Source organism: Scyliorhinus torazame, chromosome 15, assembly GCF_047496885.1.
Source record: "Scyliorhinus torazame isolate Kashiwa2021f chromosome 15, sScyTor2.1, whole genome shotgun sequence".
In the NCBI taxonomy this organism is placed as follows: domain Eukaryota; kingdom Metazoa; phylum Chordata; class Chondrichthyes; order Carcharhiniformes; family Scyliorhinidae; genus Scyliorhinus; species Scyliorhinus torazame.
Window position 1 is genome coordinate 72,017,305 of NC_092721.1, and position 22,445 is coordinate 72,039,749.

General features: G+C 51.0%; 1 protein-coding gene across 12 annotated transcripts in view; it reads left to right on the forward strand.

Moving 5' to 3' along the window:
- The window catches only part of LOC140391621 (ETS-related transcription factor Elf-1-like), a 247,651-nt gene that overhangs the window by 182,998 nt on the left and 42,208 nt on the right, over nt 1-22,445 (forward strand). For all 12 annotated transcript variants that reach the window (XM_072476285.1, XM_072476296.1, XM_072476292.1 and 9 more), the window contains 2 exons: nt 3,568-3,675; nt 21,854-22,030. In XM_072476285.1, the coding sequence (XP_072332386.1) occupies nt 3,568-3,675; nt 21,854-22,030 (285 nt within the window). The remainder of the gene's footprint in view (nt 1-3,567; nt 3,676-21,853; nt 22,031-22,445) is intronic.

Consider the following 22,445-nt stretch of genomic DNA (forward strand, 5'->3'; position numbering starts at 1 on the left):
TTTCCTTCTGTGGGGATCGGTGTGAAATGGGGGAGAGGTGAATCAGGCTTTCAGCCCGGGTAGCACACTGAGGCCACCAGCGGGGGAGCAGAGCATCGCAAGAGCACCAAACCCATTTTGCGAGGGATGCTCCATTCTCTGCCCGATCAGGAATCCTGATTGCAATATCGGGCAAGGGAGAATCCATCCCGTAATTTTCAACAAAGTTGTTCAGACATTGCAAGACTTTACCTTAAAACAATTGAATGAACTAAAGGGGGATCCTGTACTTTTTACTTCTGAAGGTGTCAGTTGTGGCTCAATGGAATGTACTTGCCTCCGACTCTGCCACTCCAGTGCAATCCTGAGGAAGTGCTGCATTTGTTGGGGATATCTTTCAGACGAGACATTAAACCTATTCCTGTAGGAGTACATAAGATCCCATGATATAGTTAGGATGAGCAAGGGAGGTTTTCTTTGGCATCCTAAATATTTCTCCCATAGGCAACCACTAAATGGTAGGTTACATGGTCATTATGTCACTGCTTGTGGAATCTCACTGTGTTTCCTTCATTACAACGCTTCAAAATAGATAATTGCCTGTAAACCACATTCAGAAGTCCTAAAGTTGTGAAAGTGTCCTATAAATATAAACTTTTTTTCAACTCGGTACAGGTAGCAGAATCCTTTGTGCAAGAGTAGTAAATCTTAACAGATCCTGCACATTCTCAATTCCAATTCCCTCACCTTGCTGACTCTAATATGGCCCAGCTCTCCATGCGGCACAGTTAAATACTGTGAGCTCTGAGTGATGATTGCTTTTTAGGTCTGATATGGACATTGATTTTCTTTTTAATCACTTGCCACTCGATTAAAACACGAAGTTGACATTTACAAGACATAAAGTTTGAGGTGACAACTCTGTCTGAGGGAGTTCCATAGGGAGATGTGGGCTGTGAAGATTTATGGTTCGCACTTATTTACTTCCTTCGCCTGTTTCTCTTCTGTTTGCTGCTGTCTTTGGTCCCACCTGAATCTCCCTGGTGATTCTTATTGTTTATACTTACCATTATTCTATTAGGATTCTGTCCTTTCAGGGTGGCGCAGTGGTTAGCACTGTTGCCTCATCGTGCCGAGGACCCGGGTTCGATCCCGGCCCCAGGCACTATCCGTGTGGAGTTTGCACATTCTCCCAGTGCCTGTGTGGGTCTCACCCATTCAACCCAAACTGTGCAGGTAGATGGATTGGCCATGCTAAATTGCTTCTTCAGGTGGAGAAAAAAGGAATTGGGTACTCAAAATTTCTGTCCTTTCTACTTCGATTTTGCTTTGATTGTCCCAACTTATCTTGTCTTTAAATGTTTGACTTTTCCTTTTGTATCCCTTTGTATTTATTGTTTCAATTACCTTGCTTTTGAATATTAATATGTATGCATATAATGGACAGTGTTTCTCGATGGCATGCCATTCGCTGGCGGTAGGAATCTCTATTCCAGTCACTTGTCAATGGGTATTTTCCATTGAAACCATCCACGCCACCGGGAAACCTGCGGGTGGGGGTGTGCTGCCGGCAGGAAAAAAGAATCCCAACGGCCGGAGAATTCCATCCAATATGTATGAGTCTATGTACTAATACCCCTTGTAATCCATACTGAATTACTGGCCCTGTTACTGAGTAGCGCTTCCTCTGCTTTTTGACAGAAAAACAAAAAGTACAAAACACTTGACAGGGTATCATGGGGACTGGGCAGCTTCTGGATTGCCAGGGTGCCATCGAGCTTGTGCTTCTGAAGCACATTCTCTTCTCAATCAATATTTGAGCACAGGAGAATCTTTAATAACACTGAAACTTGTGCCTACCTTTCAGACATTTGATGTGCAGTATTAGGTCAGAAGGTTTGGCGGCCCTTACAATAGTTGTTCACTCCTGGTTTACTGTATCCTTGTTTTTTTTTCCCCCTCAAACTAACTTCTTGCTTGTTCTTTGCACACTCCTGCATGTTTTGTATGTGTGTGGGGGCAGTACCCTACTGCTGACTTGCACCGTTTCCTCTCCTCACATGCTTCTCCCATTATTCAGGCTCACACCCGTGCTTATCTATGTGGTTTCCTGGTCTCCATTTGCTCTATTCTTTTGTGTCCCTCTTATTCCCCCTGTTTGTCTTTCTGTCTCTTGAGTGCACATATGTTGGGATCTGTTTGATCCATGTTAGATATATGACACCAGGCCAATCGACTGGGAAGATGATTGGTAATGAGTTGTAACTATTACAGTTATCCGCAACAACATTAACATAACACCTCAAAAGTAATAAACGTTTTGTGGTACTTCGTGCAAAAAATGAGGGTCAGCTTGCGGGTAAACAGTTAGTTTTGAAACATGTACTCAATCTGGTTTGCAGCTTAGCTGTTTTTTGCATTTCTAGCAGTTCAGTTTTATCTCCCTGAGCATTTCAATTTTAGATTCCTATTTAAGTTAGCTTTGTGTGATAAACATAGGAATATCATATCAGCTAGATTGTATTATAGGTATTTTGCACAGTAGGAGTTAAAAATCTGGGTTCATAATGTTTTTAAAGAATCCTGTGTTGAAAGATTTTGGGAGCCAGGGGTGCGATGTAAGCATTGCAAAAAGCTTGGGCTATTGGACTGTTGTTTGGATTAAGGGGATTCCCTGTGGAGTTAATTAGATTTCAGCTTGGAAGGATGATGTAATTACTGGGTGGAGCCCTGGTACCTGTATTTTGCCAGTTTGAGTGTTCGTTGGAGATGTGAACAGAAGGCCAGCATCTCAGTTCAGTTAAAAGATAGGTCTGTAGCTAGGTTAGCAGTTTCTCTCCAAGCAGTTCGAAGGTGAGCTGAAACAGCTTCTGAAGAAATACAGCCAGAGTTTCTGTATATTTCTGATAGGATTAAGATCTCTTCTTTAAAACAGTGTCAAAGGATCACTCTTTCTCAAAGAACATTTCTGTAAAGCAGGTATTCCTGAGGGCTAACCGTATTTGACGTGGATTGAGAACTGAGATGTGTTTGTTGACTGGGAATAAAGATAGCAGTTAAGGGTTACTGCGTTCACTGTACTCATTAACATTGTTAAAGGGGTAATTGTAAGCTATTTTCTGGTGTGATGTTAAAGATATTTTAATACTGTATTAGTAATAAACCATATCCCTGTTTTTCATGCAATTTCTCCTGGAGCAAGGTATCCTTTCCTCACAGTCTTACAAAATAAAAATAAAAATATTGGCGGTTTCTGTCCTGTATCCTAGCCATTGTTGGGGATCTTGTCTGGGATCGTAATATTTGCTACAATATATATCCATCGCGTGGTGATGGGAGATTAAACAACAGGCCAGGTCACTGAGTGAGGTTTCAAAGAGAGTTTTGAAAGTGTACAGCAACATGGAGATGACCTAACTGAGAGAAATGGCAGGGGGTGGACAGGAGGTTAGAGACCGATGAGTGGAGGTACTTGTGGCTGAGAAAGGAGCCGAGATGGACGAAGCCATGCTAGGAAAACCATTCGATAGCCAGTGGGATAGAATGATAGAAAAACAAGTGATTTGTTTTGTGTTTCTGATTCTGCAGTGGAGGCTTCCTGTCAGAATGGAGATGAAACGATGGAAACGATTGAGGCTGCTGAGGCACTGCTCAATATGGACTCGCCTGGCCCTGCCTTTGAAGACAAGAGGATAAGTGAGTGCCATTTCAAGTCCACTTATACATTTACAAAATATGAAGATGATTAACAGCGTAATTACGGAACTATATTACAACTTTGAATCAATGGTACTTGGATGATTGGTGTCATAACAAAGTTTGATATGTCCCACATCCCTACTGTGGAATTCGAGACCACAAGAAGCAGTTGAGGCTAAAATATTGGGCATGAGTGTGATTTTGGGTGCATTTGGCGGGGTATTTCTCCACGGTCGTGTTGGCAAGAACACGGCCTGTATTTAATGGCATCTACTGACGGGAATTACCTTTGTGAGATTCTCGCTATTACTGACTGTCTCACCGTCTGACTCACCAGACTCGCGATAAGGTGGAGCTGCTTTTAAATGCTCACTCACCACTCACTCGCAGTCAATGCACAAGCGTGGCATCATGCAGACCTGCTCCTCGCTTTGGCAATGCTGACCTGGCCAGGCTTCTCAACTCTGTCATGCGAGACAGGTCATCCTGCTCCCCTGAAGGGGTAGGAGAAACAGCAGCTGGAGGTAGGCATGCACCGTAGAGGTGAGGATCCATTACCTCTTCACCCAGATGACCTGTCTTAAGTGAATTATTCATGTCAGACAAAATGATCCTTCCCTCTCAACTGACCACATGTCCATTGTCTCACAGGAGCTCCATCTGATGGAGTCGGGCCAACCAGAATCGTTTCCCCTCTTTCTGCCCCAGCCACCCAAGAGACCATCTTGGAGGAGAGCTCTGAGGAGACCACCATCAAGGCGTCACAACCATCACCCCAACCTTCCAATCCAACAGCACAGAGAAACATACCTCAGTGGCTGACATTAATGCTCAGGCTTCTGGGGTACAATCTGCTGAGCACCAAACAGTTACAGATGCACATCATGAAGAGCCAAGAATATCCAAGGGAGTCAGCATTCTGAGGTCAGCTGGATCCCTAGACTGAACTGGTCCCAGTCAGATGCCAAGCCTCTGTACAAGGTTCTCCCAGAGCTGATGCAGATGATAGGACACAGCCATGACATTCAGGAGGGGATGTTGATGTCGTTCCAGCAAATGTATGGCCGATTGGAGGAGTTCCAAATACTACAGGTGCAGGAGATGATGCTGACAATGCTAGGGTGGCGATTGCAATGGAAAGCCTAAAACGTGACGTCCACTTCTTGAGTGGTGGTGCCCACGGCATGGCTCGGCCCGTAACGACCATGGCTGAGGGTCTAGACATCATGTCCAAGTTGCTGAGGGACATGTCCCAGACGCAGGTGGACATTGCCGAGGCACAGCAGATAATGGCCCAGTTACCGAGGAGCATCGCTGAGGGCATCAACACCATGATGCAATGGGGAGCCGATGAGGCTGGCTGAGTCAGAAGACTCCCAGACCTCTGGATCTTACTCCGGTTGCCCCTCCATGCCATGGAGACACCCAGGGCCCTACGGGCACCGTCAGGGAGGAGGAGGTGCTTGTGGCAGTCCATTGGCCTGCCAACAAGGGGACAACGGTGGTCACCAGTTCTTCCGAATCCTCTCTTTCTCGCCTCCCCCCTCCCCCCCCCACTTCCCCTCCTGACACCGGTGCGTTTCCAGGGCAGTCCCAGAGCAGGGTAGCACAGCGATGCCAGTGACACTGATAAGTCGGCTGGAGCCCCTGGCTCCAGGCTCTCCAGAGGACATCCTTGTTTTTAAAAAAATAAATTTCCGGGATGTGGATGTTGCTGCATAGGCCGGCATTTATTGTCAATCCCTACCTGCCCTTCAGAAGATGGTGGTGAGCTGCCTTCTTGAAAATGAAAATTAAATGAAAATCGCTTATTGTCACAAGTAGGCTTCAAATGAAGTTACTGTGAAAAGCCCCTAGTCGCCACATTCCGGCACCTGTGCGGGGAGGCTGGTACGGGAATTGAACCGTGCTGCTGGCCTGCCTTGGTCTGCTTTCAAAGCCAGCGATTTAGCCCTGTGCTAAACCAGCCCCTCATCGAGGAGGGGCAACCACTGCAGCCCTAAAATGCAGATATACCCACTGTGCTGTTAGGGAGGAAGTTCCCGGATTGTGACCAGCGACAGTGAAGGAACGGCAATATATTTTAAAGTGGTGAGTGACTAGGAGTGGAACTTGCAGGTGGTGGTGTTCCCAGATATCTGCTGTTCTTATCCTTCCAGATGGTATTGGTCGTGGGTTTGGAATGTGCTGCCTAAGGATAAGGAACCTTGACGAGTTACTGCAGTGCATCTTGTAGATGGTACACACTGTTTATCAGTGGAGGGATTGAATGTTTGTGGACGATGTAGCAATCAATCGGGCTGCTTTGTCCTATTTCGCTCCCCACAACCACCCCCCACTCTGGGTCTGATGCCCAATTACAGGGGGCGCAATTCTCCGCTCCCGTGCCGGTTGGGAGAATCGCCTGGCGCGCCATTTTTCCACGCAACGCCGGTCCGACGCCCTCCCACGATTCACCCAAGCGGCGAGATCGGCCCCGCCGAGTTCTGCGCGGTGCAGGCCGGAAAATCGCCCGAGACACCCAAAATGGTGATTCTCCACAACCCCCGCTACTCTCCGGCCCGAATGGGCCGAAGTCCTGATGGCGTGACCCCAGTTCACGCCGTCGCCGTTCACACCTGCTATTTAAAGTCGTCAGCCAGTCGTGCTGGCTGATGCTGAGCAGTGAGGAGGTGAGCGGACTGTTCCAGAGCTCCTGCAGACCGGGTCGGCTTCCCCGAGAACGCTGCGGCCAACAGGGGGGTGGGAGGAGGGGTGAGGGAGGGAGTGGAGGTGCGAGGGGAGGTGAGGGAGTGTGTGGATGGGGGGGGGAGAGTGTGGAGGTGGGAGGGGGGAGGGACAGTGTGGAGGGGAGGGAGGGAGTGGAGGTGGGAGGGGGAGGGAGAGTGTGGAGGTAGTAGGGGGGGGGTGAGGGAGGGTGTGGAGGTGGGGGAGGGAGGGAGGGAGATTGTGGAGGTGGGAGGGAAGGTGAGAGGGTGTGGAGGTAGGAGGGGAGTGAGAGGGTGTGGAGGTGGGAGGGGGGTGAGGGAGGGGGTGTGGGAGGTGGGGGTGAAGGTGGGAGGGGGGGTGAGGGAGGGTGTGGAGGTGGGAGGTGGGGGTGAGGGTGGGAGGGGAGGGGGATGAGGGAGGGAGTGGAGGTGGGTGGGGGGGTTAAGGGTGGGAGTGGAGGTTGGAGGGGTGATGAGGGAGGGAGTGGAGGGGGTTGAGGGAGGTGGAGGGGGATGAGGGAGAGTGAGGGAGTGGAGGGGGTTGAGGGAGAGGGAGGGAGTGGAGGGGGATGAGGGAGAGTGGAGGTGGGAGGGGGGTGAGGGAGAGTGTGGAGGTGGGAGGGGAGTGAGGGAGAATGTGGAGGGAGTCATCCATCCGCGGATGCCACATGTCAGCCGCCCTGATATGGCAGGACGGTGACGAGGACACGGCCGCAGGTTGTCGTGTGGCTGATGGGCACAGGCGACTGGCACACTGGTGAGGAGGACAGTGTGAACTGACCGTTGGACGCAGACCGTGACCAGGTGTTCGGCTGGCTGCGTATCTGCAGCGCGACCAGGCCACCGGGGCACACGGGTATCCCATGCAACCCGGCTGGCGAGGTGTGGAAGAACCTCCGTGTAACATGTTGTTTCTCTGCCCCCCCACCACCCTCCTGCAGGTCACCATGTATGGCAACCAGACAGCGATGTTTACTGCCGTGGTTGGAGCCGCAGCTCTGCAGGTGGCCATCCGGCAGCATAGACCCACAGTGGCTGCAGATGCAGCGGTTGCTGCTGCAGCAGAGGGGATGGCCGCGGAGTGGCCCGTTGTCGCCGCGCAGGCCGCAGGCGCTCAGGCCCGGAATGTTCAGGGGGATGCCGAGGGGAACATTGACCCCACAACGGCAAGGAATGCACAGGAAGCGGGCACTGATATCTAAGTGCTTGGGGGGGGGGGGGGGGGGAGGGAGGAGGAGGAAGGAGGAGGAGGAGGAGCCACTGATGGTGGTGCCAGGGCGCAACATGCATCCAGCAAGGCCTAGGGTGTACCGTGACAGAATGTCGTTCGAGGCCCTAGCGGACATCACATGCAGGAGGAGACTACGGTTCAGCAGGGAGACGGTCGCACATATATGCCACCTTGTGGCGCACCTCGCACCACTTGGAATGGATGGAGGACACGCTATACCAGTCTCCGTCAAGGTGACGGTGGCCCTAAACTTTTACGCTACCGGTTCCTTCCAGGCGCCGAGTGGGGACCTATCCGGGATCTCACAGGCATCGGTCCACAGGTGCATCAGGGCCATGACCGACGCCTTGTACGCCATCACGGACAGTCACATTAAATTCCCCGAGGGCCGAGCACAGCAGGAAGCACGGGCACGTGGATTTGCCAAGGCGGCCGGGATACCGATGGTCCAGGGTGTCATCGTTGGTGTGCACGTCCCCATACGCCCGCCTGCAGACAACAGGGACGTGTTCATCAACAGGAAGGGCGCATACTCCTGAACATTCAGGTGGTGTGCGACTCCCACATGAAGATCATGCACGTGTGTGCTAGGTACCCCAGGAGAGTGCATGACGCCTACATTCTGGCACAGTCGTTCATCCCCGCAATGTTCGATGGATGCCCCCCCGGCTGAGGGTATGGTTGCTGGGCGACAGGGGCTATCCGTTGAGGTCATGGCTGATGACACCAATATGGAGGCCTCAGACCAACGCGGAGAGCCTATACAACGAGGCCCATGCAGCAACCAGGGGTGTGGTGGAGCAGTGCTTTGGCCTGCTGAAGATGCGATTCAGATGCCTGGTCCGCTCCGGAGGGGCCCTGAAGTACCAGCCCGACAGGGTCGGTCACATAGGTCTGGTCTGCTGTGCGCTGCACAACATTGACATACAGAGGGGAGATGCACTGGTGGAGGAGTCGGAGGGAGGACCCGACGGCACCGGAGCTAACGCAAATGAGGGGGTGGAGGAGGATGGCGTGCATCAGGGTGGGGGGAGGGGCGCAGGACACAGACACTGCCCGGGTGCTGGTTACGTCCAGGAGGCTGCACGACGACACCGTCGAGGGACAGCGGGCACGCGACGCATTGGTGGCCGCACGGTTCACGCACCATGCGGGAGGGATTCGCTGAACACTGCGCACCGCCAGTCCTGCACACCGGCACCACACTGCACCACCCCCCCTCCCCCCCGCGCACCCCTGCACCGTGGCACCAATTCCACGTCACCTTACCACTGCGGCACTACGGGATTGCACAACATTGATGATTGTGTAAGCGGTTGTGATCAGTGCCATGTTGAATGATAACAGCCCGCTCTGCGATGAGCTGTGAGCTGAGATTCGCCAGCCAAGGTCTGACTCATGGCTATAGCTGAACCATGCACTCCGGTGGTCACAGCCTTCGTAAAGGGCATTTCATCACGTGCCCGTGTGGGGTAGCTGGCATCCGAGTGCCGAGGACTACGGTGTCCGATTTTGGGAGGCGGGGGGGGAAAGGGACAGCACATCCGGCACCGACGTTGAACCGCTCGTTAACCCCAGCGCCACTCGGTCACCCTCACGAGCCCCCTGGCACCGGACATAACACAGAGTCTTACAAGTTAAGTGCAACAGTGAGTTTATTTGTGACATTCACATACAGATGCCCTACCCCCTACAACTAAACTGTGCCCTGCACCCGTGCCAACTCGTGTGCCTAACCTCTTTGCCTTATGGGCCCAACCACTACGTCTAGGTGTCTCCCCAGATGGTACAGCAGTAGTGGAGGCGGACTGCTGAGAATCGTGCCCTGCGACATGGCTCTCCATCGGCACGCGTTTCCTGTGGCGGTCCGACTTCGATGTGCCAGGCTGCTCGGCGGGCGTGCCGGATGGCGTGGTGCCACCCTGTCCTGCCCACCAGATGCGCCAGGGACGGAACGGGGGGAGGCCGAGTGTCCGGGACGTCCCTTGCTGGAGGTACCGGGACGGGCCCCAGAACCACCTCCTCCCTCGGGGAGCCCGGTGGCCCCCGGGCCTCACTGTGGGACGGAGGTGCGATAGGAGACATGCCCCGTCGCACCACCGACACCTGGCGCTGCCAGTCCTGGAGGCCTGCACGCGGTATTGACCACGGTCCGAATGTTCGCAGAGACGGAGCCCAGGGAGTGCGACATTCCTGCCAAGGACTGTGCGATCTCAACCTGTGAGTGCGCTACGCCATCCATCACGTGCGCCAGGCGGTCTATGCTCTCTGCGACTGACTGCTGGGACTGTGCCATTGCCTGCTCGGATTGGGCCATGGCATGGTGAGACTCGGCCAGGGCCCGGAGAGCGGCGGCAATGTCCTGTTGGCTCTGTGAGATGGCTGCCTGTGAGAGGGCAGCCCTCTTCTGGGCCATGGATGACGCGTGCACGTTAAGTCCAACACCTTGCAGAACCTGACCAAAGGACCAAAACCGTTTCACCCATTGCCTCCACCGCGGACGCCACCCGTGCGGTGTCGGCCTGCGTGGCTGCGATGAGCGGCACCACTCCCTGCTCCTGGACGCGAATGGACTCCTCCAACTGTGTGTGCAGATCCTGGAAGTTGGCCCTCATCCCGTTATTCAGTCCCTTGGTGTCCACATGCATCGGTTGTCCGGGTGGGTCAAGTACATCCAGGAACCGTCTGGGCGGCAGCTGTTTGCTGGGTCTGGGCTGCCCTCCGACCGTCCAACCCCTCGGCTGCTCCAAACTCCACCTGCTGTACCTGCTCGGCTGTGTGGTGCGCACCAGACCGTGACCCGGGAGCCTCATCACTTATCTGCCCCATCGAGGTGAGTGTCTCTGCGATGGTGGATGGTGTGGGAGACAGCAGTGCTGCTAGCTCGAGGTCATCGTCCGTTAGGAGGTCTGGTGTGTACTGGTCCCCCTCATGGCCCGGCGCAAGGTGCATGCGGCCCATGTCATGTCGCCCTCCAGGCGAATCCGTGGACTGTGTGGCCGTTCTCTGTGCGTCATCGTCACTGTCCGTCCTGTGCCCCTCAGTATTGTCTCTGACCGTCGTATGTGCGTCCCCGTCCAGCGTCCCAGACTGAGAGGATGGCCCTCCTGTCCGACCGACTGCCACCCTCTGGCGTGCGTCCCTGGGTGCGCTTGAGGTTGGAGGTGGTCGGCTGTGCCTTGGCCGAGACGACCCTTGACGTTCGGCGGCTGGCGCTGGGAACACAACGATACTGGGTTCGTTAGACACGCTGAGCCGGGTGTATGGTGGTGGTGGTGGGGGCAGTGTGTGAGGGGGGGAGGGGATCGGGGGTGCAGTGGCATGAGTGTGAGGGGGGAGGGGATCGAGGGTGCAGTGGCCAGTATGAGGGGGGAGGGAATCGAGGGTGCAGTGGCCAGAGTGTGAGGGGGGCGATGACTGGTTTGGGGGGGGGGGGGGGGCGTGAGGACATGCAGGGTTGTCTCACTTGCTTCTGCGCCTCCGACGTGGCATGTCGCGGTGGGGGGGGTGCCCCCTTCACGCCAACCGCGCCTCACCGTGCTGGACGGCTGACTATGCCCACGTCTTGGGCAGAGGGTGGCCTTTCGGCTTTCAACCACATCAAGGAGGGTGTCCAGGTCCGTGTCCCGGAACCTCGGTGCGGCTCGTCGGGGCTCAGCCATCTCTCCTCCTTCTCCTCCTCCTGGGTCCTTCCGTGCGCGGATCGTGCCATTTATGGCGCAGCTTACGCCGCTGCTTTCGCGCCACGCCCCCCGAGTTTCTCGCGGCCCGGCTCCTAGTCCATTTTCGGGCCCTGAATCGACCGCGATCGGGGCCGTTTTGCGCCGTCGTGAAACACCACGGCGTTCACGCCAGCGTGGGCACTTAGTCGCGGGAGCGGAGAATCGCGCCCCCGGCATCCGTAACCTCACTGATGCACATCTGGGTTATAGCTTGGGAAATACCACACGATTACCCACTCGAGCCCTGTAATGAACCAGTTGCAGAGAGGTTCAGGGCTGCGGTGTCCTTCATGGCCACTGGCAGCAGCTGTCGTCCTCCTCCACGGGGTGCAAAGTCCGCAAGGACGTGGCACAGGTGCTCTGCTGTCTCTTTGTTGAGACAAAGTCTGCTGCGGCACGTGCTGTCCGTCATCTCCTCGAAAGGCAGAGAAACCAGAGTCAAAAATCAAAAAGGGCGACAGTACAAGGTACACTGACTGAGGGGAGCTCAGTGAATAGGACCAGGAATACGAAAAGGAATAAAACGGGAAGTGAAAACAATTGTGGTAAGCGACACGGCAGGTTGTTCAATGAAGATATGGGTTCAACGACGAGGAAAATTAGGAGAAAGGTCAAGAGGAAATATAACTTGGGAGAGGTTCTGATCGAGGTGTTAAGATTCAGAACAGGGGTAAAAAAGCCAACATAAGTGTACTTTACCTGAATGCTTGTAGTATTCGGAATAAGGTAAATGAGTTGACGGCGCAAATCATCGTGAATGACTATGATTTAGTGGCCATTACTGAAACATGGTTAAAGGATGGTCACGACTGGGAGTTAAATATCCGAGGGTATCAAACTATTCGTAAGGACAGAGTGGATGGTAAGGGAGGTGGTGTAGCTCTGTTATTTAAGGATGACATCCGGGCAACAATAAGGGATGACATCGGTGCTATGGAGGATAAGGTTGAATCCATTTGGGTGGAAATCAGGAATAGTAAGGCGAAAAAGTCACTGATAGGAGTAGTCTATAGGCCACCAAATAGTAACATTATGGTGGGGCAGGCAATAAACAAAGAAATAACGGATGCATGTAGAAATGGTACAGCAGTTATCATGGGGGATTTTAATCTACATGTCGATTGGTTTAACCAGGTCGGTCAAGGCATCCTTGAGGAGGAGTTGATAGAATGTATCCGCGATGGTTTCCTAGAACAGTATGTAATGGAACCTACGAGGGAACAAGTGGTCCTAGATCTGGTCCTATGTAATGAGACAGGATTGATTCAGGATCTCATCGTTAGGGATCCTCTCGGAAGGAGCGATCACAATATGGTGGAAAATCAAGCACTAGTGTTTTGTGCTTAAACAAAGGAGATTACAATGGGATGAGAGAAGAACTAGCTAAGGTAGACTGGGAGCAAAGACTTTATGGTGAAACAGTTGAGGAACAGTGGAGAACCTTCCAAGTGATTTTTCACAGTGCTCAGCAAGGGTTTATACCAACAAAAAGGAAGGACTGTAAAAAGAGGGAAAATCGACCGTGGATATCTAAGGAAATAAGGGAGAGTATCAAATTGAAGGAAAAAACATACAAAGTAGCAAAGATCAGTGGGAGACTAGAGGACTGGGAAATCTTTAGGGGGCAACAGAAAGCTACTAAAAAAGCTATAAAGAAGAGTAAGATAGATTATGAGAGTAAACTTGCTCAGAATATAAAAACAGATAGTAAAAGTTTCTACAAATATATAAAACAAAAAAGAGTGGCTAAGGTAAATATTGGTCCTTTAGAGGATGAGAAGGGAGATTTAATAATGGGAGATGAGGAAATGGCTGAGGAACTGAACAGGTTTTTTGGGTCGGTCTTCACAGTGGAAGACACAAATAACATGCCAGTGACTGATGGAAATGAGGCTATGACAGGTGAGGACCTTGAGAGGATTGTTATCACCAAGGAGGTAGTGATGGGCAAGCTAATGGGGCTAAAGGTAGACAAGTCTCCTGGCCCTGATGGAATGCATCCCAGAGTGCTAAAAGAGATGGCTAGGGAAATTGCAAATGCACTAGTGATAATTTACCAAAAATCACTAGACTCTGGGGTGGTCCCGGCGGATTGGAAATTAGCAAACGTGACACCACTGTTTAAAAAAGGAGGTAGGCAGAAAGCGGGTAATTATAGGCCAGTGAGCTTAACTTCGGTAGTAGGGAAGATGCTGGAATCTATCATCAAGGAAGAAATAGCGAGGCATCTGGATGGAAATTGTCCCATTGGGCAGACGCAGCATGGGTTCATAAAGGGCAGGTCGTCCCTAACTAATTTAGTGGCATTTTGTGAGGACATTAACAGTGCAGTAGATAACGGGGAGCCAATGGATGTGGTATATCTGGATTTCCAGAAAGCCTTTGACAAGGTTCCACACAAAAGGTTGTTGCATAAGATAAAGATGCATGGCATTAAGGGGAAAGTAGTAGCATGGATAGAGGATTGGTTAATTAATAGAAAGCAAAGAGTGGGGATTAATGGGTGTTTCTCTGGTTGGCAATCAGTAGCTAGTGGTGTCCCTCAGGGATCAGTGTTGGGCCCACAACTGTTCACAATTTACATAGATGATTTGGAGTTGGGGACCAAGGGCAGTGTGTCCAAGTTTGCAGATGACACTAAGATAAGTGGTAAAGCAAAAAGTGCAGAGGATACTGGAAGCCTGCAGAGGGATTTGGATAGGCAAAGTGAATGGGCTCGGGTCTGGCAGATGGAATACAATGTTGACAAATGTGAGGTTATCCATTTTGGTAGGAATAACAGCAAAAGGGATTATTATTTAAATGATAAAATATTAAAACATGCTGCTGTGCAGAGAGACCTGGGTGGGCTAGTGCATGAGTCGCAAAAAGTTGGTTTACAGGTGCAACTTGTGATTAAGAAGGCAAATGGAATTTTGTCCTTCATTGCTAGAGGGCTGGCGTTTAAGACAAGGGAGGTTATGCTTCCATTGTATAAGGTGTTAATGAGGCCACACCTGGAGTATTGTGTTCAGTTTTGGTCTCCTTACTTGAGAAAGGACGTACTGGCACTGGAGGGTGTGCAGAGGAGATTCACTAGGTCAATCCCAGAGCTGAAGGGGTTGGATTACGAGGAGAGGTTGAGTAGACTGGGACTAAACTCGTTGGAATGTAGAAGGATGAGGGGGGATCTTGTAGAAACATATAAGATTATGAAAGGAATAGATAGGATAAATGCGGGCAGGTTGTTTCCACTGGCGGGTGAAAGCAGAACTAGGGGGCATAGCCTCAAAATAAGGGGAAGTAGATTTAGGACTGAGTTTAGGAGGAACTTCTTCATCCAAAGGGTTGTGAATCTATGGAATTCCTTGCCCAGTGAAGCAGTAGAGGCTCCTTCATTAAATGTTTTTAAGATAAAGATAGTTTTTTGAAGAATAAAGGGATTAAGGGTTATGGTGTTCGGGCCGGAAAGTGGAGCTGAGTCCCCAAAAGATCAGCCATGATCTCATTGAATGGTGGAGCAGGCACGAGGGGCCAGATGGCCTACTCCTGCAACTAGTTCTTATGAAAGGGCAATGACGTCGTCGCTGGCGTCACCCTTTGGGTTCCTGCTCGACCTAATGGGCGGCCAGGTCTTCAGGGTTTGCGGCGGCCCCCTGCACATGGGTTCCCCCTCCAGCTTGAGCCATCGCTGTTGCCGCCTTCTATGCCGTCTGCCTGCCTCAGCTGCCACCAGCACCGTGAGGGCAGGCTCTGCGGACCGGCAACCCTATTGTTATATCTGTAAAGAATTGGAGAAGGAGAGAGACCAACAATCAGGTAGACTTCCACCCAGGGACCCTTATGTGTCCCACCTTTTCTGAGTGCCATCCACCAAGCCAATTGTCCTGGAAAACCTTGCTCTGCCCTCTCACACCAGCCATAGCAAAGCCCTCAGGCCCCAGATCCTTGCCGGGAACATTAGGGAGACCGTGCACAGGTGCCCTCCCCTGATCCGCTCACTCGTCCTTTGGTTGCGAGGATATCTCCAGTGCTGCAGCCCAGCTCTCGAGTGTTTGATTGTTGGCTGCTGCTTCTATGGTGTTGCCGCTTGAGTTCAGGCAAAGTGTTCAAGCTTCAAAGTTTGATACAATAATCATCGTCTGAGACATGGCACATGTACCCACGAGAAGCCACTTAAGAATATTTTTTGTTAAATGGTCAACAGTAAAAAATATCAACTATGTAACATTTCACATATCACACTAACCATTAAGCAACAAGGAAACATAAGTACCATACTGGTATTAATACAAATATCAGCTCATTTATGCAAAAAGAACAAACACACGGTACCAACGCTCGCAGGTTTCTCAACAGAAATGGAGGATCAACCTGAGCATGTGTTATTATGTCCAGAACTTTGTTGTATAAATGTCCATCAATGTGTTACTTGATCCATGTATCAGTGCCATCCTCCATCCAGGCCCGCTGCTGTGCAGGCCCTCTCACAAGGCCCAATCTCACCCGAACCAAATCCTGGCATCCACATATTCCACTGGTGCTCACGGTGCAGTTGGAACATCCTTGACTTCCAGCGTGTTTAACCCGCGGTGACGTGCCAGTTACGTGCAGCATTCACCACACCAGCAACAAAAGAATCAGCAATTCTGCGACATTTCTTCAACAGCGTTAGTAGGTGGCCCATTTGGAATCGGGTCCCACAGGGTCGTCTTGCTTCAAACCGGATTGTCTTCTGGATCCACATGTCCCCTTGAACCCATTGTTCCAGGACCCAGGTATCTTCGAAAGAATTGTCCTTCCATCTGGCAACTGAAAGGAAAGAAACAGCAACAGCAGTGTCCAGGCATTGCAGCTACCAGCAGGAGCAAGCAGCAAACTCGACCTGCAAATATTTTAGTTTATTGACAGGTATCATAAATACAAAAGACAATACAATGAGGACACCAAACACTTGATGACACCTCAAACCACCCCCCCCCCCTCCCCCCCCCCCCCCGCCCCGGCCTACATCAGCAGAAATGCTCACCTGCCCAACCCACTGGAAAGGTCCACTCCAACACTGAGCACGGTGGAGGAGAGAGAGAAAAACATTCCACCCTACCCAAGAGGGGCAGAGTTCAGCCCAGAACAGGGCCGGCACATACCAAACCAAATACAGAGTAACCACCCAAAGAAAATACAAAACAGGCAGGAATATAATGAAGACACCAGCTGCACTCCAAAGACTAAATCGAGAACAAAACAAAAAGAATACAATACCACCAAGTCAGTGCACGCCCCTCTGCCGGCCCCAGCAGCAGACCCACATCTGTGGAAAGACGGCCAATACGTGTACAGGAAGGTGTGTGTGTGAAGGTCCATGCATGCATAAAGAGTATAGGAGTGAATGACTATGCGGGCATGACTATCCGAGCACGTGTACGTGAGAACAAGCAGCACAGACCACCAGAAACGGTCACGCCGACACGGGGCACAGCGGAGGAAGGAGAGAGAACACCCCACCCCTTCTCCAACACTGGTAACTTGCCAGGGGGCCAGGCCATAGAAGCAAGAGAGGTCACGGCAGACAAGCACACACCTGTCGGGGGGGGGGGGGGAGCAAAACAGTGCCCAGCCCCTGCCCTGCAGTCCCTCCGGTGGACCTGCGTCAATGTAAGCCACCGAAAGGTCTCACCGCGCTGAAGCAGAACGGAGGAGTGAGAGAGCGCAAACCACCTCTCCCTCTCCAACACTGGCAGCGCCTCGTTCCAACGACTCCCAGGCCACAGAGACAGTAGGGGCTGCAACTAACTAAAAGATAAACCGCAGTTACATGGTATCCATCATTGAATTCCCCACTCCCCCTCCCGCCTTCTCGACAAACATAGACCAAATGCAGTACGAAAGGAAACCATGGAACACCAGCGACTCTCATGTCTCCCATAACGGGAGCAGCAGATGGCTACTGAACATAAAAAGTCACCAGTAATCCATGAAAGTGTCCCGACGCAAACTCCAGGCTGCGTAGCCGAGCCTCCTCTCCTGCAGTATCGGCAACTGATTTCCATCACCGCCCTGTCCAAGGTCCAGGCCACAGGAACACGTGGGTCCTCTGTTACTGCCCCCTAAGTCTAGAACAGAATACACAGTCAACGCACCAAACAGGCCTTTACAAACATCCACAGACTGCTCGAGCAAGCCCTCCTGAATCCTCAACCCCGTAGTAAGCCCGCCAAAATTCTCCCCTTGCCATACTCCAGGTAAAAGGGACTGAAAGGCAACAACCTTCTTTCTCCCTTCTCTTTATCCAGAAAGCAGCAAGTAAGCCCAAGTGGAAGAGGCAGCAGGCAAGCAGAAACGACAGCAGACAACAGCAAACAAATTCTCAACAAAGCCTCCAGGCATTTGCAGCTAAGCAGCAGCAAACACAACCTGCAGCTGGGAACTGCTCTCACAACTAACACGGCCAAATCCTCATTAGCAATAGTGTTCAGCTGTGAAGCTAGAGGCTGCTCACAGTCTAAGGGAGTTAAAGTGACTTTCATCGTATAACCAAGAACAGGGCTCTGTCCTGGAAGTGTAGCTGCCCCTGTTTTGGGTATTCACATATTTAAAGATGGCTTGAAGGCCTCACAGATGGCAAGTCACTCATTTACCCCCCCTCCCCAAAACAGGCGATCGCATCCTGGAATGTTTCATCCCCTCCTCCGTTCCCCTCAGCAGCCATTGTGCCAGCTTCACGTATTTAAGAAGGAGTACTAAACAGCCCCCATGTGATTTCTCGCTGGAGAGCGGTTAATTCCCAGGAGGCCATTGCATTCGACTTCAGTCTCGCTAATTAGATAGAAATGAATGCAAACGAGGGGTAATGATATGCTCACCATATTTGGCCGCGATCCAAAACTTGCCTTCGGGAGCTGACTGATTAGATAGCAAACTGATTCGCACCCATTGCGAATCTAGATTTTGACCTTGTCTGCTATTTAACCGGTGCGCCCAGATCTACCCAGGTGCAATCCAGTTATTAAATCACACGTGTTGTATGTTTTCAAGAAGCAATTAGATATAGCACTTGGGGTGAAAGGCACCAAATATGGGGGGAGGCGGGATCAGGCTATTGAGTTGGATGATCAGCCATGATCATGAATGGCGGAGCAGGCTTGAAGGGCCGAATGGCAGGCACCTGCTCCTATTTTCAATGTTTCTATGACTTGCTAACATCAGTCGTATAATTGTATGACCTATTCCAATCCTATTAAGTTTAGCAGTCTCGGAAACGTAGAGAAGTGACGGTTTTATTGTTCTGTTCCTCCTGTAAGTTTCCAGCGTTTAGCCATATCTTCTCCGTGTTTCACACAGCTAAAAACGGAATTAAATCTCTTGCAGTCCCCCCCACTACCGCTGCCACCATCCCCCCCCCCCTTAGTACCTCAGGAGTTAATTTATCTGGGTACCTGGCTACTTCAGGAGATCCAATAATTGATATGGATTCATCAGGTTCTAATATCGGCACCCAGAATTATTCCCACAAATCTGTTTACATACATGTCTATCTGAAAATGGTTGAAGAGATTTGCCTTTTCAGGCCAAACCTCAACAGTAACTGAGTTGTGGCATTTGCTGCAATCTGTCTTGTGACCTGCAGGAAACCTCCACCACTGCTCTGAACTTTAAAGCCAGACACTCCTTCCTGTTGCTACAGGGGACATTTCAGTGCACTAATGCATCAAGCTGACGACTTGTTCACCAAAGCAAACATTGGCATTTCTTTCTAGATGAGCAAGCACTGAGTGAATGAGCTGCACTGGTTCCATTCATCAATATTCAAGAGATCAGTAGTGAACACCCCCACAAATAACATCAAAATGGTAATCAAATTGGGCCTGTTGTGTCCATGGCATGTCTCTATCGGGACTATTCAGCTAGCTCCACTTGCTTGCCCCCCCCCCCCCCCCCCCGCCCCCATAACCCAGCAAATCTAATCTCTTCAGCTAATCTAATTCCCTTTTTGAAAGCCATGATTGAACCTGCCTCCATCAGTTTTATAAACGTACAGCATAACTTCCTTGCTTTTATCACTCTATGCTTCTATTTATAATAGGCAGCACGGCAGCAGAAGTGGATAGCACTGTGGCTTCACAGCGCCAGGGTCCCAGGTTCGATTCTCTGCTGGGTCACTGTCTGTGCGTAGTCTACATGTTCTCCCCGTGTCGGCTTGGGTTTCCTCCGGGTGCTCCGGTTTCCTCCCACAGTCCAAAGACGTGCAGGTTAGGTCGATTGGCCTTGATAAATTGCCCTTATTGACCAAAAAGGTTAGAGGGGTTATTGGGTTGCGGGGATAGGGTGGAAGTGAGGGCTTAAGTGGGTCGGTGCAGACTCAATGGGCCGAATGGCCTCCTTCTGCACTGTATGTTCTATAATGCTTCTATTTATAAACCTATGGTTTTTGCACTTGGCAACGATAGTAGCAGCCTGTGTGCTATCAGTAGATAGACTGGGACCCTCCAAAGTCCCCAAAATATGTTGAGAATGTTGGGTTGTAAACAGTTGTATCTTAACTGTCAATTTAGTTTCAAGATGAAAGAGAATTGGACTCAAGGATAGGTCATTTTAATTTCTACCTGGAAATGGGCTTTGCGAGGGAAGGGATTTTAAAATATCCCTCAAAACTCTCTGACATACTCGGCCAAGACCCAGGAGAGCACAAGCAGCAAGGGGCTGAAAGTCAATTTGGTTCAACATAATAATCTAACAATAAGTTTTATTAGTGTCACATTAACTCTGCAATGAAGTTACTGTGAAAATCCCCGGTGCCTGTTCGGGCATACAGAGGGAGAGTTCAGAATGTCCAATTCACCTAACAGGCACATCTTTCAGGACTTGTGGGAGGAAACCGGAGCACCCACAGGAAACCCATACAGACACAGGGAGAACATGCAAACTCCGCAGAGACAATGACCCAAGTCGGGAATCGAACCCGGGTACCTGGCGCTGTGAAGCAACAATGCTAACCACTGTTGTATGGTGCCGCCCATGTTGGAAAGCAGGTGGAAGCTTACCAGTAGATTGAAAAGACCAAATTTGTGTGAAGTTGAAACTAAGGTGGAAGCTATGCTTATATCCGCACGAGAGGGAGTATTTCCAGTAATACTGTCACCGTGAAGGACAATACCAGGGATCAGAAGTTATCACACTAAGAAAAGGAAAAATTAGAAGTAAACCCTGAAGGACCAGGAATCACTGATTTTGGGAGAACTGAATGTCTACTAGAAAGACAGTAGCTGCGATATATGTTTCTTTTTGGTTGTACTAAAAATAAAAGGGGGGGTTATTTTGTTCTGTCATTTAAAGTATAAAGTTGCGGACAAGATCTTGTTTAGTAAATAGTGTCTATAATCTTTCGTTACACAAAATATTGTTTTAAGACCTTTACTGTAATTCTTTCAGCTATTACTTGGAAGTTTGAATTTCTTTTTAAAAGTTAGCAGTCTCTTTGGGATTGTAACACTATCCCTTCGAATTTTGGTGTGCCTTGTTTCCCCTCTTGGTTCTCATACCCTGGCAGTGTTAGCTTGAACCCTCCCCAGTGCCTTATTCTCAATCAGTAATCGGGTTTGTTGAGGTACTTGAGGCCATAATTGGTTCTGGTTATTTGCAGGAGAAAAAACATTGGAATGTGGCTCTTTGAAGACCAAAGCTACCTTCTGCACCCTTGGTTAATGGGAAAGTAACGTTATGAGGGAGGGGAGCTGAATACAGACACATTGGGCGGGATTCTCTCAGCCCACACCGGGTCGGAGAATCGCTGGACCGGGAGCGAATCGCGAGACGCCGCCCCGACGCCGGAACGATTTTCTGGTGAGCGGAGAATCGGCGCCCTTGGCGCTGGCGGGGGCCGTTCTGCGCAGCCACCCCGGCGATTCTCCGCCAAAAAAGCCCGAGTTCCGCCGGCGCCATTCACGTCTGGTCTTACCCGGCTGGACCTCGGCATCCATCCTGCGGGAGGGGTGGTGGGGTCCGACCCTGGCGGGGGGCACCACCGTGGCCTGGTCCACGATCGGGGCCTACCGATCGGCGGGCCGGCCTCTCCTGGTGGGGGCCTCGTTTGCTCTGTGCCGGCCCCTGTAGCCCTACGCCATGTTGCGTCGGGGCCGGCGCGGATGAGGGACCTACCGCGGTCGCAGTGCACATGCGCAGACCCGCGGCGCCCATTTGATGCTGGTATCGGCAGCTGGAGCGGCGTGGGTCGCTCCAGTGCCTTGTTGGCCTCCTGTAGGGCTCAGGATCGCTGCTCCTGGGGGCCTGTTGACGCCGTTGTAAAATGCACGACGGCGTTTACGACGGCGTCAACACGTAGCCTCAGGATCAGAGAATCCCGCCCGTTGAACCTTGTGTGTCTTCCTGGGTTAAAACGGAACAAACTATTGGCATCTTCTAGTCGCGCATCACCTGCAGAGTGACTTATGTATTTTGAACAATGCCTTCTGTTTGTTACTGGAACATTGTGGGGGTTACTCGATTTACTGATTTTTATTTTCTCTTCCTTTTCTCAGCTCGTGTGTTCATACCATCGGTCAGTGGGATGGTGCCAGCTCCAGTCACACACATCTCGGTGCGGGCTGATGGAGTTCCTGAGGTGGTGGAGAATACAAGAGAGATTATATTGATGCAGAAAGCTGCCCACCAGGACGATGGTAGCGAATCATTGGAGCAGACCAAGAAAAGGAAAGGTAAGCCTTCGGCTCAAAGAAAGTAGGAGGTCCTTCATTCATGTGTCTGATGTGTTTTCAAGTGGGTTGGCTTGGCCAATTAGCAGATGTTTGACGTAATAGGTGATTGAGCTACAACTTAATATGTGTGTAGAATGCGGTGCACTCGTTGAAGCTACTGTCCTGAATTTTGTGCCGTCCCTGACGGCAACCGCATTGCTGAGGGGTGATAGATAGTCTGCTTAATTAAAGTAAGGAAATTGAATCCATTTTTGGTAGAGTGGGTCCATAGCAATGGTACTCCATATGCTAAGTTATCAAGCTTATCTGTACCACACTGTGAGGATAGAGAATAGTCTCCCCATGATGTTCTCGCCCATCTACCAGGTTTCCTGCTGCAAAGTTGCATTTGAATGGACTTGTGTCAACCACAGAA